We start from the raw sequence: 15,761 nt of genomic DNA, 5'->3' as shown, positions 1-15,761 counted from the left end.
TCTTAATTTTTTCAAAAATTGAAGCTGCGATTTGTGGCCGGCTTCCAGTGTGCAGGGGGCCTTGCCAGGATCCCTGCTCCACCATCCAGCTCTCCCATGTGGGTACTGATCTATCCCCATTTCACTCAAGAGGCAGAGGAGACCCAGGCCCCAGTGGCTCGGTCCCTATTGCCTGTCTGGGAGGGGCAGTGCCAGGGTTTGGACCCACTGTTCCTCGGCGGAGGTTCCCCTGGGCTCAGGTTTTCCTGACCACACTCCACCTACCCTCACCCCACCCCTCTCCCTGGGAACTCCACCTCCTCCACACAGAGGTGGGGGGAGTGTCCCTCTCACCCCACTGATAAGCCACACGCCTCTCTCCCATCAGGGCCCAGCCAGACTCTAGGCTGGGGGAGAGGGCCTCTGGAGACCCCCAGGAGCTCTGCCATGAAAAACTCGGGCGGGCGGGTGGTGCGTGAGCAAGGGCACACTCAGCTGGTGAGACGCATCATTTCCTTTTCAAAGAAACAGCAGGTCTTGGATCTTGTCGCTGATGCTGCAAGTCACATTAAACGACAGGATCATCCTAAAGGGCAGTTTGATCGCATATATCAAAGCCTTTAAAGGGTGTGTGCATGGGCATATCCTGTAGCCCTTTAGCTCTACTTCTAGGAAACGTATCCCAAGGAAATATTTGGACAGGTGAGCAAAGGTGTGGGACAAGGGTGTCCATTCCTGCACCGTTTAAAACAGCAAGGAGCTGAAAACAGTCCAAGTGGCCAAAAAGAGCGGTGGAAATAAATCCTACCATATCCATACAATGGGATATTATACCACTACAAAAAAATTTAATGTCATCATTGACATACAGATTCACAGTCCATTGCTGAGTTTGAGGCAGGCTGGAATAAGCTGGTTACTTTTTTTGGTTTGTTGGTTAATCCTCACCTGAGGATATTTTTTTCATTGATTTGTTTTAGAGTGGAAAGGAGAAACAGAGGGGGAGAGACACACACTGATTGGCTGCCTCCTGCACGCACCTTGCCCAGGCTGGGGATCAAAGGGACAACCCAGGTGCATTCGTGCCCTTGACCAGGAATCGAACCCGAGACCTTTTGGTGCATGGGCTGACACTGTAACCACTGAGCCAGGGCTAAGCTGTTTACATTTTGATGCAATTTAAAAATCTCCATCAGGCCCGGCCGGGCGTGGCTCAGCGGTTGAGCTTCGATCTAGGATCCAGGAGATAGAAGTTTGATTCCCACTCAGGGCACATGCCCGGGTTTCGGCCTCAATCCCCAGTGAGGGGCGTGCAGGAGGCAGCCAATCAATGACTCTCATCACTGATGTTTCTCTCTCCCTCTCCCTCTCCCTTCCTCTCTCTGAAATCAATAAAGACATATTTTTTAAATAAATAAATAATAAAAACTAAAATCTCCATCAGTAAAGAAAAATCTGGAACTGAATGCATGAAAATGTTTACTAACAGATTATCTATGGAGAGTAATGCCACAGATGATTTTTCTTTTCTGATTTTTTTCTAAAATTAACATTCAATGAGGATGAATTTTTTTACCATATATATGTGTGTGTGTGTATATATATATATATATACACACACACACATATATATATAATTATATTGGTTTGACTACACATAAAATATGCCTGAAAGGCTACATAAGAACTGGTGACATTGGTGCCTCTGGTAACCAAAGATGGGTGGCTAAGGGCCAGGGCATGTGGAAAGAGATTTTTCACTACATACTCTTGTATCCTTTGCATTTGAATCATATAAGTTTATATCTTTTCACAAATATAAACTAAATTTAAATTTTCAAACAAACAAAAAAAGATATAAGGAACATCTTTGACATTTTACAAACTGCACTTTTGTGCAGCAGCAAATGTGGAAGGAAACTGTTTACATCAGAATTGCAAACTCAAATACTAGAGGGGCCAGGGAAATAAATGGAACAGAGCTGATGGGAGTGATAGGGAGTGATGGGGACTGTGGCAAACTAGGAAGCAGAGGCCCTGTCTCTGTGGCCACATGATTCTGCTCCAGCTGATTGGGTCATGCAAAAAGACTGCCCCAGGGCTGCCAGCCCCTGCAATTTATCAATAAGAGTCAAACATCCAGACTTTCATACGCATTTTCTCATTTTAAAACATGGGCGCCCCCCCCCATAAAAAGTCTCTGCACGCCAGTCACAGGCAGCCAGTTTGCAATCTCTACTGCATCACTGTGGAATATTCTCAGAGCCCCAGGAAACACTGAGGAACAGCTTGTCCAGAGTCAAATGGTGGTTGCAGGGAGCACAGGCTGAAAGCCGGCACCCCTATGTCAGTTCAAACAGAAGTCAGTGAACTTGGAAAGTGAATGTTTTCGGGGTTGTCAATCCTCTCAGGGGCATCAGCATTTCAACAGAGCCAGGAGTCCAAGCCTGCTTTCCAAGGCCATTTTAAGAGTAGAATTAGGGGCTCTTTGCAGCTGTCCTGAAAGAGACAGCCTCCATGTAAGGCTGGGCTGGTCAGAGGCCAAAGTGAAGGTGTAGAAACAGACTGCCAGTAACCATCACTTCCTCCAGCCTCCCCACTTCCTTGCGTCTGGCCTCCTGGCACAGTCTGCTGGTCCACACCCTGTGCAACCTCAGCCCAGGTCACATTTGTCTCTCCCTGCAGGCCCCCTGACCACACAGAGCAGAGGGGGGCTTCAACCCAGAGCTGGCTCACTCTTCTGAGTCCCAGCCCTTCCCAACCCAACAGAGGTTACTCCCAACCTCTGAGCCCCAGTTCCTTCACCCATGAAATGAGGCCAAGAACACTTTCTTAGGGTGGCTGTGACTTATGCGGGATGAAGGATAAGGAAATTGAAAATGAGAGACCATTTCTTATCCATCAGATCAGCAAAGGTTTTAAAATGGTGATACTCAGTGCTTAGGACCATATGATGAAATGGGACATTTTCATATCCATGTTTCTGAGGCTGTATGTCAGTGCAATATTTACTAGGGATTATTTGAAAGTCTATTTCAAAAGGTATATCAAAGTCTGTAGGCAAATCTATAGAGAGAGAACATAAACAAGAGGTTGCCCAGGGCTGGGGTGTTGAGGGAAAACGAGGAGTGACTGCCAATGGGCAGATTCTTTGGGGAGTGAAAAGCTGTTCTAAAATTAGATTGCTGTGCCGGTTGCACAACTCTGCATATCCTAAAAGTCACTGAATTGTACTCTTAAATGGGCGAATAATATGGTATATCTTAATGCACAGATTTATGTACAAACTTGTCTCAGCATCATTTACAACAGAAGCAGTTTTAAACAATCCTTCCCACTAGCCCCTGGAGCACCTGGCATCCATCTTAGGGCCAAAAGAAGAGTCCTCCAAACTGCAACACCACCAAGAAACAGAATAAAAAGCTGACTGGGGAGCTAAGTCCTGATCATGCTTGCACCTGGATCAGGCCTTGCCTGAAGCTACCCCTGGACTGTGTAGTTACAAGAGCCTAAAATTCCTATTCTGCTGAAGCAAGCTCAGGTTGGGTTTCCACTAGTTATAATCAAGAAAATTATAAATGTACATGGCAGAGCTGTCCAGATACACACCCAAGATGATAGGCCTCCCAACAGTTCACATGAAAAGCCAAGGACAAAGAGGGTACCCTCTTACCAAGAAGGGTCTGCTCCGGGCCCCACTGGTTGTTAGTTTGCCTGCCCAAGACCACTGCCACTCACACCCACATAAATACACAGATGCCACGGACAGCACTGGGTGGATTTTTATTTTGATGTCAAAGGCACAGCCTCCCAGATGAGCTGAGGCAGTGACTGTGGATACCCAGCCCAAACCCCCAAGCCACCCCACCCCCACCCCCGCCAGGGGCAGCTGTGCCAAAGGAGAGGGGTGGGTAAGAAGGGGGCCTCCCCTTTTAGGGAGTCGCCTACCTCCTTCCTTAGCCCCAACAGGGGAGAAGCAAGTGACATAAAGAGAGGCAACAATGCTTCAGGGGGTCCCCCAGGGCCTTCCTGAACCTCCAACACAGGTCTTTGGTGGACATAATTGCACAGACAATCCATAAAGTGACAGCTTGAGAGCAGAGCCTCGGGGGAGGACGGGAGAGTTCCGAGTTTCTCCCCGTGGGAACTCAGTGCTTAGAAATGGGGAGGAGCCCTTCCCTGCTGGAGTAGCCCCCTGGGGGAGAAGCTCCTTCAGCCAACAGAGGCAGTCTTAGCAAAGGGCCCCCCACCCCAGCCTCCGCCAGGCTCCCCGGCAGGCCCTCTCCCTCCCTGCATCTCTAACTCTATCCGATAAGACATAAAAAATTCTCTGCTTATAAAAATACTTCTGCTCTGTCTGGAGTGGGGGGAGGGGAGGGAGGGCAATCCCTGGGGATGGGTGGAGCCGATGAGCTGGAGGCCAGGTCAAAGCCCCTATGGGGGGAAGAGGGGTCACAGTGGCGGGGGCTAGGAGGAGGGCAGGGGGCCGTTGGCTCGGCGGGAGGCTCCCTTGGAGGCTGGGGGCCGGCCGGGGGCGGCAGGCACCGGGGAGACGCGGCGGGAGGCGGCCGCGCTCCGCAGCTTCTGTTTCCGCCGCTTGGCCAGCGGCGCGTTCTCCACGCTCTTCAGGAAGAAGCCCTCTCGCTTGCCCCGGTTGAACGCCTGACAGAGAACACACCGTGGGTCCCACCACCCGCCAGGCCTGGACTTCTAGATCCTAGCTCTGGCTCCCGTCCCGGGCCCTCCCGCCCAACAGGCCCCTGGCCTCCGGCCTCCAGCACCCTGAAAGGTCAGGCCCCCAACGGGCCAGAGACCAGGGCTCAGTTCACCCCACCTTCCCGGGCTTTGAGAACTGCGCCCCCTGGGCACCCCGCCTCTCCAGGCGGGTCCACACCCCACGCCCACCCACGGCCCCGCGCCTCACCATGAAGGTGACGTTGAGCCCCGAGCGCACAGCGGGCCCCGAGGACTCCAGCACGTCCGGCGTCCGGAGCGGGGGCGAGGAGCGCGCGCTGCCGTCCTGCAGCCACGAGCTGCCCCGCAGCCCCTCGAGCTTCAGCCTCTTGGTCGGGTCCACGGTCAGGAGCCCTGGAGGTGAGGAAGCATCGGGGCGGACTGTGTGTGGAGGCTGCCCCCAGAGGGGTCCTAAGGGCCCCACTCTCCGCGCGGACCAGTCCTCTCACCAGGACACTGAACCCGGTGCCGATCCCTATCCCACATGAAGGACCCCATGGCCTCCCCCTCCCCAGAGGGGTTCTGTGACTGTGGCTCCGCACCTCGCACAAGCTCCTTGGCCTCCTCAGACACGTTCTGCCAGGCCTCGCCATCAAGGGAGAAGCGCCCCTCTCGGATCTTGCACATGATCTCCGCGGCCTGGCTCTGCCCGCCCTGGCCCGAGGCCCCCTGGAAGGGAACCTGCCCCGACAGCATCATGTACTGGGGGACCAGGGGGAAAGTGAGACGGCGGCTGCGGGCCAGCAAGGGGAGGCTGACCTCTCAGCCCACCCCCAGGCCCATTCCCCTCTGCCCGAGGGTAATTCCTGTGGCCCACTGGCGATGACGCTGACCTCCAACAGGGGGTGCTCTCAACGCCACAGCGCCCCTGCCTCCACGTCAGGACGGCCTCTGGCCCCAGCCTCATACCAAACCCTGCCCCTAGCGCCCCTGTGGTTGCCCTTCATCAGGAAGACCCCTAACCTTAGACTCGGGTGATCCTGAACCCCTCCGGGGACCCGGTCCCATACCAGAATGACGCCGAGGCTCCAGAGGTCGCAGGACTCGTCGTAGCCCTGCTGCGCCAGCAGCTCGGGGGCCGCGTACTGCAACGTGAAGCAGGGCGTCTGCATGGGCCCCGCGGGGCTCTGCGGGCGCAGCCGTGCGAACCCGAAGTCGATAATCTTCACCGGGGCTCCAGGAGTGTCGTCAGCGTACAGGATGTTCTGGGAGGGAGGCAGCCGGCGTCAGAGACCCGCCCTCCTTGCGGCAGCACTACCCCGCCACCGAGGCCCGGCCACCAAGGCCCCGCGCCCACCTCGGGCTTAAGGTCGCGGTGCACCACGCCCGCCTCCTCGTGCATGAAGCTCACGGCCGACACCAGGCTCCGCAGGATCTGGCTCGCCTCGGACTCACTGAAATGCCGCTTCTTGCGGATGTGCTCCAGCAGCTCCCCGCCCCGCAACAGCTCCAGTACCAGGTACGTGTGCAGCTGCCGGCAGCAGGGTCGGCGACGGTCACCTGGACCGACCCACCGCAAGCCAGGCCCCCGCCCCAGCCTCAGGACTCAAACGTGGAGCTCCGACCTCAGGGAAACCAGCAAGAACCACCCCTGCTGCTTCCAGGACCCCCACCCCTTGGTCACCTTAAATCCTACCCCCCACGCCCTCCCCAAATGCCATTCTCTGGCCATTTGTAGCTCCGCCTTGCGGTCCTCCCGCGGCCCCCTCAGACCCCGCCTCCGTGCACCCCGCGTCCCACCCCGCCGGGCCCAGGAAGGCATCACCTGGTCGTGATGCACCTCGTGCAGCTTCACCACGTTGGGGTGCGACTGACACAGCCGCAGGGCGGCCACTTCGCGCTGCGTGTTCGCCTCCAGCCTGGGGGCGGGGCAGAGGGTCAGGGTGGACGGTCCCCCAGCCCCGCCCTCCCGGACTCCGTCCCTCCGGCCAGGCTGGCGGGGGGGGGGGGGGCACCCCAGGCACCCCAGGCCCGCCCACCTGCGGCTGAGGATCTTCACTGCGAACTCCTGGCCGCCCTGGCGATGGCGGCAACGGCGACACACGGAGAAGCTGCCCTGGCCCAGCGCAGGCTCCCGCAAGTCCAGCTCGTACTGCTGGAAGAAGGGCGAGTCCTGGGGGTAGAGGGGGCGCGTCAGAGGTCCCACCTGGGAGCCTGAGGCCACACCACACTCCACCTCCCAGAGGTCCCGGTTTTCGCCCATGTCACACCTGCCCAGCCTCCCCAAGGCAACTCCCCGCCCTGGCGCGGCCCACCTGCATCATGGCGCTCCTGGCCACGGCCGCCCTGCCCGGCCGGTCTCCAGCGCCAGGTACTTCCAGCACATCGGTCATCACAGCGTTGTTTTGGTCAAACAGGATGGACGGTGCCACGAAGGAGTATCCCTGGTTGGGGAGGGAGGTGGGTCAGGGGCGGGTGGGCATCCAGGGGCTGGATATGGAGGTGGAGTCCCTGGAAGGGCCAGACCTGGTGGGGAGGAGGGCAGGCAGAGGAAGATTGGGGGGGGGGGGGTTTGCTGCTTTTGCATCCTGGCACACACGGGATGTGCGGACATTTTATTTATTTATTTTTTATTTTATAATATTTTTTTTTTTTGTGCATGTGGACATTTTATTCCAACTTGTTCTATGATCACTTGGGGTCATGTCTGTCCCCCACCAGTCTGCGACACCCCCACCGATTATAGTTAAATCTTAGAGAATGTGGGTCTGGAGTTGCTGGAGACAACCTCAGGATCTTAGATGAAGTCCCTGTGCAGAAAAGCAGAACCAAGAGACAAAGAGATTCCTAATGACGTAGGTTCAGCACCTGGATGCAGCCTTAAAGGGAATCGCCTGGCACAATATAGTAGCCCAAAAAGTGACGGGCAAAGGCATGAAAAGACTGTGACCTGGCATCACACCTGCTTAGCTTGTGAGAATTCAACTGTGCCCACTGACAACAACAAAAAATCTTTATTCCTTCCTTTCAAATCAAGCTTCGGCCTAGGGGAAGCTACTGAAGAAATGTAAAGAGAAACCAGAATTAATATTTTGCCTTTCCTAAGGATCCATGTCCTTTCAATTCAAGGGATTCTCAAGGTTAATTTTAATGTCTTTTCTCCTAAAAATGCAGCCCCACTGTGCACTAGCATGCAAGCTCCACACGGGTGGGATTATTGTCTGTTAGGTTCATTGATACATCCCCAGTGCCTACATCTGTGCCTGGCACATTGTAGGCACTCAACACATATTTTTGAGTCATGAAATAAATGTATGAAGTAATGAATGAGAGTAACCATCCATTCACAAGTACTTTCTCTGAACCATGAGACAGTGGATCCTTCAAGCACAGAGCTGTGGCTCATGAGAGCTTCACAGAGGGGACTGATCCATCCATACTTGATATTGGCCTGCTTTTATTTAATAGCTGTAGACCATGTCCTATAGGCCAGGCCCCCACACTGGGCATAGGGCTACAGAAATTAAACAGACAGTTCCCGCCCTCTAGGAGCTTCACACCAGGGAAGACAGTCTCAGTTGGGCTGTCAGGACACAACCTGACAAACTGCTCAGAAGAAGGTGCTGTCTGCAGAGGACTGGTGCACAAGGAAAGTGCAGCCCAGGGCCACAGGAGTGGGGAAGACTTCACATAGGGGCAGCCCTGCACAACCTGGCTAGAAAGATCAGTGGGAGTTTGCCAGGGGAGCAACAGTGGGGAGGGCACTCCAGGTGGAGGAAACTGCATGCGCACAGGTACAGAGGTGTGTTGTGGAACCTCCGAGCAGTTCATTGCTGCTAAAGCATCAAGTGGGATAATAGCGCTGAGGAAAGGGCTCAGAGCAAGGACCACACCAGGCAGGGCCTTGAATGCTGAGAAAAGGAGTTTAGTCTTGTCTAACGGGCCTAAGCTTCTATAATTGGGTGGAGGGGGTCTGTGCCCCCAGGAATGTGATATGGTATGCCAATAGGCATGCAAAGCGACAGTAGAAATATGGCATCTCTTGCTAGGCATCTACTTAAGCAAGTGAATAATTCAATAATTTAAAACAATATTTTTACATATCAATAGAGATATGATGAAGTAGAAGGAAAATTAATGTGAAATTTAAAGATAAACGATGAAGTTCAAAGACATGTCCTGCCATGGTGGTCTCTATGACTGACAACTCTAAGTACCCCACAAGCAAAGAGGTCGGCGGGGAGATGCTGAGTCCTGATCAGACGCAGGGCTATGCAGTGCCCATGGGTCAGCCATGGCAGAGGCTGGCTCCCCCACATCTGGGGTTCCATGAGTTCTCACCTGGAAGATGCGAGAGTCCCCAGATGGGGGGCTTCCAGGGGGTGAGTAGACAGGCTCCAGCCGAGTAAACTCTTCTGCAAAGTTGCTCACATCCAGCTCTGAGCGGATCTGGGGTCGGAATGGAGCTGGAATCTTTCTGGCAGCCAGAGCAGCCCAATCCAGACCCTGGAAAAAAGAAATGAGAGAATGGGAATCAAAGGGCAGGAAGTGGGAGCCCCTCTCCGCTCAGGCCGCCCTCGCTGGGCAGCTCCTCAGTGAGGTAAGGGTCTATCTTGCACTTGGGGGAAGGGGTTCTTCTTGCCTCCCCAGCTTCTATGTCCCTGGCTCTGATAGCCCAATCCCTATTTCCCTTGGAGACTCACCCTCCACCACACTTAGTCAATTCTAGGGCTTTTAATCGAATTGGTATGCAAAACAAACAAATATCTTTCTTCTATTACACTTAAATCTTAGAGAATGTGGGTCTGGAGTTGCTGGGGACAACCTCTAATGATGAAGTCCCTGTGCAGAAAAGCAGAGCCAAGAGACAAAGAGATTCCTAATGATGTAGGTTCAGCACCTGGATGCAGCCTTGCCTGAATTCAGCACACTTTTCCTTCAACTTTTCTCTTATGGAAGCTAAAACATGCCCTTTTATGTTTAAGCTAGTGTGGCAGCGCCTGTTCACTGCCTGCCCAACATTCGTTTTCCTTGTCTTCCTTAGTTCCATAGCCCCAATTTTATTCCAGGAAGCAATGTGCAAACTAAAACAATATTTTACAAACTTCCTTATAGTTAGGGGTGACCAATAACTTGCAAGCAAATATTGGGAGGCAGGAATCAAAGAAAAGATCTTCAAGAGGAAGATGAACAGTTGACAAGTGTCCTTTTGGCCCTTCCCCTCCTTCTTTCCTGCTTCCTGCCTGGATATCAGCCTAGATGGCAAGTGCTCCAGCAATCATCTTGGACCATGAAGCAAACCTGGGGATGGAGGCTACATGCTAAAAATGAAGGAGCATTTAAGAAAAAAAAAAGGTGCTTGGATTCATGAAGACACCACAGCAGTCCTGGCCTGCCAAACTCTAGATTTCTTTTACATAAGAAAATAAATAAACAAATGCATCTCATTTAGACCACTGTTCATTCCAATATCTGTAAACAGCCAAACTCTATTCCATGGATATCACCATTTTTTAGTTAGAGTTTTTGTCACTTGAGGCCAAGAAGCCTGACCTAGACTTGAAGGCCCCAGTTCTGCCACCAGGGACCTCAGTTCAGTATTGCCATCACCAAAGAGGCTGTCTTGAGAGAAGGGGCAATGAGGGGAACACCACTTCTGAGCATTAAACATCAAAGGCCTTGGAGCCTCTCTGGTGTGATTACTGGTCAACCCACTCCCAGCACCCAGGGCCTGGCTTGTACTCAGGGCGGGTTGAGGAATTCATTTAAGGAAACTGACACTGCTTAGCCACTTCCTCTACAAAGTAACACCTTGGCCGCAGACTTAGATTCCTGTCTGAGAAAACATCTCCAAGGGCCCTTCTAGGCAGGTACTGTACTTGCAGGGAAGACTCCAGGAGATGACACTTGTATCAGGGTAACTGAGTGCCTGGCCCGCAATAGATGCCCATAAATGAGTGCTTTTGTTACAATGTCAGACAAGTGGCAAATCTGATGCCCACATGTAAACAGAACATAGCAGTGAAGAGCATGGGCCTTCAAGTCAGAGGTCTGAATCTGGGCTCCACCACTTTCAGGCTGGGTGATCTTGGGCAAATTACTTAACCTCTCTGGACCTCAGTTTCCTCATCTGTAAAGATGAGGATAATGAGGGTGGTTCTGAGGGTCACGTGAAAAAATACAAGCAAAGGGCCGACATACGGCAGGTGTTCACTGTTACAGGATCCTGCTAGGGAATGACACTGGCCATGCACAGCACCCGAGCTAGAGAGGTCTCTCAAGGAGACAAAATTCACTCTGCCCTGCACTCCAACCTGCAAATGCTCTCAGCAAGTAAGCAAAACCCACATGGCTACCTGACCGTCCATCTGAATTACAGGCACACGGACTGTACAGGGACAAAGAACAAAACGCCTCGGTGGATGCTAAGAACCTAAAGTGTGGCTTTTACTACTAATTTTGGCTGACAGGAGACCTGGGTCTGTGTCCAGCTCTACACATTTACTGTATGATCCTGGTGGGGGAGGAGGGTCACCTCCCTTCTCTGAACTGTCCAATGGAAGGATTAATGAATCTCAAGTCCCTGGCAGTCCTGACAGTCGATGAACCTAGAATTCTTTCCCCCAGGAACACATCTTCCACATTTCACTAGAGATGGATGAGAACATATGCCTGCTTCCCAGATCTGGGGATTTTTCTAAATCAAGTGAAGTTGGCCAGTCTCAGACCATCCCTCCAGTGTCCCCGAGCCCAGAGCAGCAGCCCAGCTCCAGTATGTGCAGAGAGGCGTGGAGGCAGCTCAGGAGCCTCACCTGGAAGAAGTGGTGGTTCTTAACTTCCTGTGCCCCCTGGGGCCCCGCACCCAGCCGCTTCTTGGGGTCCTTGCAAAGCAGCCGCTGCAGCAGGTCCTGCGCCACAGGCCCAATCCGAGGGGGGAAGGGAGGGGAGCACTTCAGGATCCGTCTGGGAGGATTTGGGGGGCGTCAGGGGCAGCGAGCCCCCCCACACCACTGCCCAACTACCTCAGCTGCCCTCCACATCCAGCCCCACTCACCGGGACACCTCCGCCTGAGTGTTCCTCTCGCCCTCCAACGTGAAGGGTGAGGCGCCCGTCAGCAGCTCAAAGATCAAGATGCCCAGGCTCCACCAGTCCACAGCCTGCCGGGGCCAAGCCAAGGTGAGGGATGCAGCCACCCTGGCCTCACCCCACCACCACCACCCAATCCCCTGCCAACCCACCTTGCCATGCCCCGACTTGCTGCGGATGATTTCGGGGGCCATGTACTCGATAGTGCCACAGAAGGAGAAGGTTCGCTCTTTCTGGGAGGGCAAGAGGACCCATTTTGGACACCCAGCAGCTCCCAAGGCTCAGAGTAGGACTCAGAGTAGGACTCGCTGGACCCTTGTGAGGGTTGGAGCAGTGGGAATTTCCTGAACACAGGGCCTGGGGCTATTGACCTCTGCATCCCAAGAAACGCAGAGCCAGACACGGAGCAGGAGGAGGCAGGAAGAGGACGGCTTGTGGGGGTGCAGCGTGCCGAGACTGTCTTCACTCACCTCTTCTGTCAGGAACTCCTTGCTAAGCCCGAAGTCTGTGAGGACAATGTGGCCCTCAGAGTCCAGCAGCACGTTCTCCAGCTTCAGGTCTCGATAGATGATGCCCAGCTGGCAGACGCAAGAAGGGCAATGAGGACTCCTCCCCGGACACCACCAGGAGAAAGGGATCTCCAGTGCAGGCATGGGTCCGGGGTGGGACTGAGCCATTGGATAAGAAAGGCCATTGAAGAGGCAAAAGCAAGGAAGGGGGACTCGATGGGGGACTCCTGGGGGAGCAAGCCCCAAGGTCCCAGAGGCAGGAAAAGTTGTGTGAAGAGCCCCATTTCTAAAAGGCTTTGGAAGCCAAGGCATGAGGTCTCAGTTTGAGGAAGTCCTGTGAACATGGCCCCAGGAGGCAACCCCAAGTTCCTTGTGAGAGGAAAGCCCCTTGGGGGAGGCACCAGGTGAGAGAACTCCACCAGGCAGTGCTGAGGCCTTCATTCCAGGAGGCCTGGGGAAGCAGCTCTGGGCCCCACTATCTCCCAGGAAGCCCAGGGAGAGAGCCCTGAGGCCGTCGTGTTTGGAGGCCCTTTAGAGGGCCCAGACCCAGTGCCCGTGGCAACAGGTGTGTGGCCAGGTCCTCACCCACCTTGTGCAGGTGTTCAAGAGCCAGCACGATCTCGCCCCCATACACTCGCACCTCAGCCTCCTTGAAGTGCTGGCGCTGGTAGAGGTGGGTGAACATCTCGCCGCCATTCACATAGTCTGGGGGGTAGGGTGGAGTTTGGGAAGCAGCCCCCACAAGTGGCCCCAACTGCTTCCTGGCCTCCAAGGTTGGTGGGTGCTTGCCCTTACCCAGGATGAGGTGCAGCTTGGCATCGGTCTGGAAGGCGTAGTGCAGTGTGACTAGGAAGGGTGCCTGGCGCACCAGCTCCAGCACCGTGCGCTCAGTGCGTGTGTGCTCCCGCGTCTTGGCACGCTGCACCAGCGCTGCCTTGCGCAGCACCTTCATGGCATACAGCTTCCCTGAATCATGCCCGCCCGCCTTCCGCACCAGGAACACCTTCCCGTAGGCTGTAGGAGCAGGGAGTGGGCAGAGGGTAGGCTGTGAGCAGAAGGGTGGTACAGACTGGTGGTTGTGGGAGTGACGCCAACCCAGGAGGGTATGCAAATTGGAGGGAGGAGCTGGGGTGAGAGGAAGGGAAAGGTGTGCACAGCACCAGGAGGGTGCTTAGCAAAACCAGGGATGGGGTGTGCAAACCAGCTGGGGGGCATGCAACTCTAGGAGGCCTGCAGAGCAAGGTGGGGGCGGGGCATGCGCAAACCCGTGGAAGATCGGACAGATTTGAGGGAATGCAAATCCAAGGAAGGAGGCAGAGGTGCATGCGGCCAGGGGAGGGATGTGCAAACCTGAGCTGGGAGTTTGCAAAGCGGAGAAGACGGCTCTCATGTCAGAGCAAGGAGAGGAGCTGTGCAGATCACTAGGGAGGGCTGCAGGCACCCAAGGTGTTGACAGATTTGGGAGGCCCTTGCAGGACAGAGCGGCCCTGAGAGTGGGCATGCAAACCCTGGCCAGGTGGGGTGGGGCAGGCAAGGAGGCTGTGCCAGGAAAGGGTGGGGGGCATAGCCGGTTGCCTGGCCCAGGCCCGGGCGGGTGTGCCGGCTGGAGGCCCAGGACACCGTGCCTGGGACACCCGCCGGGCGAGTGGGGGTCCTCACCTCCCGTGCCCAGCACCTTGAGCAGCTCGAAGTTCTCCACGCTCACCTTCTCCTCGTGCCCGGTCAGGTTGGCTGTGGGCGCGGGGCAGGGGGCGAAGGAGCCCAGTCAGTGCAGAGCCCTCCCTGCGGCCCGGGCAGCGGCCCCCGCCCCGCGGCCCCGCGCCCCACCTTCCGTGATCCGCAGCTCCACGGCGCAGCCCTCCTCCTCGTCCTCGTCCCCCATGGCGGGCGCGTCGCTGGCCCGCGCTGCTGGCTCCGGGCGGGCGGGCGGGCGGGCGGGCGCCGGTTACATGGCGGCCGGGCCGGGGCGGGCGCTTCCTGGTGCCGCCTCTGGTCGAGCGGGCGGCGCCGCCTCCCTGCTCCCCGCCCCGCCTGAGTCAGGCGCCGGCGCGACGGCCCGCGCGGGGGGCCGGGCGCGGGGGACCGTGGGGGCTGCTGGTCCCGCGGGCGGCGGGGCGCTGCGCTTCCTGACCGCGCGGCCCTCCCGAGGACCTTGGGACCCCCCCCCCCCCGGAGCCTGCCTGGGGTCCAAGGACAACCTGGGCCCCGGCTGCGTAGACGCCCCCAAGCCAGGTGTCTGCCCCGGGACGCCCGCTGAGACGCCCAGCCTGTGCCCCCCAGGGTGCCAGCCCTTAGGGCGGCCCAACGGCTCTAATTCTTAGCCACCAGTGAAAATGAGAGATTTCATAAAATTCACAGTTTTCGATCCCTCCTGGAAGGCTGCAAATAGGGGAGGCGTCGCCTTGACAGATGAGCCCCGGAGGCCACACGGTGCCCTTGTCCAGCTGCTGCCAGCACCTCACTCGGCCTGGCCCACCATTCTTGGTGTCGGGCAGCCTAAGAGGGTGTTTGGGTCCAGGAACCCACACAGCCCATCCGAGACCCTCTCCCCTGGGAATTTGCCTTCGCATGGGTGGGGAGGTGTCTAGGAGCTCAGGTGCCCTGAGAACCAAAGCCCTGTCTCTGGGCTCCGCCTACCCAGGGAGCACCTACAGGGGGCACTGAGAGGGTGCTGGAGCCAAGTCCCACCCCATGGCAGGGAGAGGTCAAGAAATCTCTTTATAGCTGATCTACAAAAGGACCTCAGGTTTCAACCAACCTTCACAGCCCACCCAATGTCACATACCCCTCATGTGGTTCTGCCCCCTACTGTCCCTAAGCCTGGCACGGTGCCCATGCAGAACCCAGAGTAGGCCTCAAAGGGGTATCAGCCCTGGCCGGGTAGCTCAGTTGGTTAGAGTGCCATCCTGATAGGCCAATGTTGCAGGTTTGATCCCCAGTCAGGGCACATACAAGAATCAACCAATGAATACATAAATAAGCAGAGCAACAAATCAATCTCTCTCTCTCTTGCTCTCTCCTCCCCTTCTCTCTCTAAAATCAATCAATAACTTTTTTTAATTAAAAAAAAAAGTTTTTAAAGGGGTGTTAGAGCCACACAGGTGGTCTCTCACCTTTGGGCCGAGAGCCCTGGCTGGCCTGTCCTCCAGAGCCTCTTCCCCCTCCCGGATAACCAACAGGGCCACCAACAGGGTGGGCAGCCATCAAACCCCCACCCTGAAGCCTATGGGAGGGGGCTTCCAGCTAGAGGCCAGGGGTCCACTCCCACCCCATCAGCTTCTGAAACTGGAACTAAAAAGAGGCAGGCAGAGCAGCAGGTTATCCCCAAGGGGGCTGTGGAAACCCTTGAGTCAGGCTGCTGCAGGTCCCCCTGAGGAGGCTGGTCTGGCTACCCCTCCCAGCTCTGCCTACCCTCAGATTCAGGCTGCCTCACCTCAGTCTCAGCCCCACCCTACCCTGGGCAGCCCCAGGTGCCTTGACTCACGTCCTGCCACCCAGCCTAATTGCCCCTT

General features: G+C 55.7%; 1 protein-coding gene across 3 annotated transcripts; it reads right to left on the bottom strand.

Annotated features, from left to right (window-relative positions):
- Positions 1-3,738: 3,738 nt before the first annotated feature.
- Positions 3,739-14,234, bottom strand: RPS6KA4 (ribosomal protein S6 kinase A4). Of its 3 annotated transcripts, none has more exons than XM_081153432.1 (17): positions 14,077-14,234; positions 13,909-13,980; positions 13,045-13,263; positions 12,839-12,954; positions 12,211-12,318; positions 11,893-11,973; positions 11,708-11,811; positions 11,466-11,616; positions 8,995-9,159; positions 6,969-7,097; positions 6,693-6,826; positions 6,479-6,572; positions 6,011-6,184; positions 5,724-5,918; positions 5,256-5,415; positions 4,904-5,067; positions 3,739-4,641 (listed from the first exon to the last, which is right to left on the bottom strand). In XM_081153432.1, exons 1-17 carry the CDS (start codon positions 14,129-14,131, stop codon positions 4,447-4,449), a joined length of 2,316 nt encoding a protein of 771 aa, XP_081009558.1. In that variant the 5' UTR covers positions 14,132-14,234; the 3' UTR covers positions 3,739-4,446. The 3 variants fall into 3 exon arrangements, with proteins under 3 accessions (XP_081009558.1, XP_081009560.1, XP_081009559.1); XM_081153434.1 differs by having other exon boundaries at positions 13,955-13,980; XM_081153433.1 differs by having other exon boundaries at positions 5,256-5,394; positions 14,077-14,203.
- Between the last annotated feature and the right edge of the window lie 1,527 nt (positions 14,235-15,761).

The sequence above is a fragment of the Miniopterus schreibersii genome (assembly GCF_964146895.1).
Source record: "Miniopterus schreibersii genome assembly, chromosome: 12".
In the NCBI taxonomy this organism is placed as follows: Eukaryota; Metazoa; Chordata; class Mammalia; order Chiroptera; family Miniopteridae; genus Miniopterus; species Miniopterus schreibersii.
Note: the sequence above shows the minus strand (reverse complement) of the source record. Positions and strands in the feature narration are given on the sequence as shown.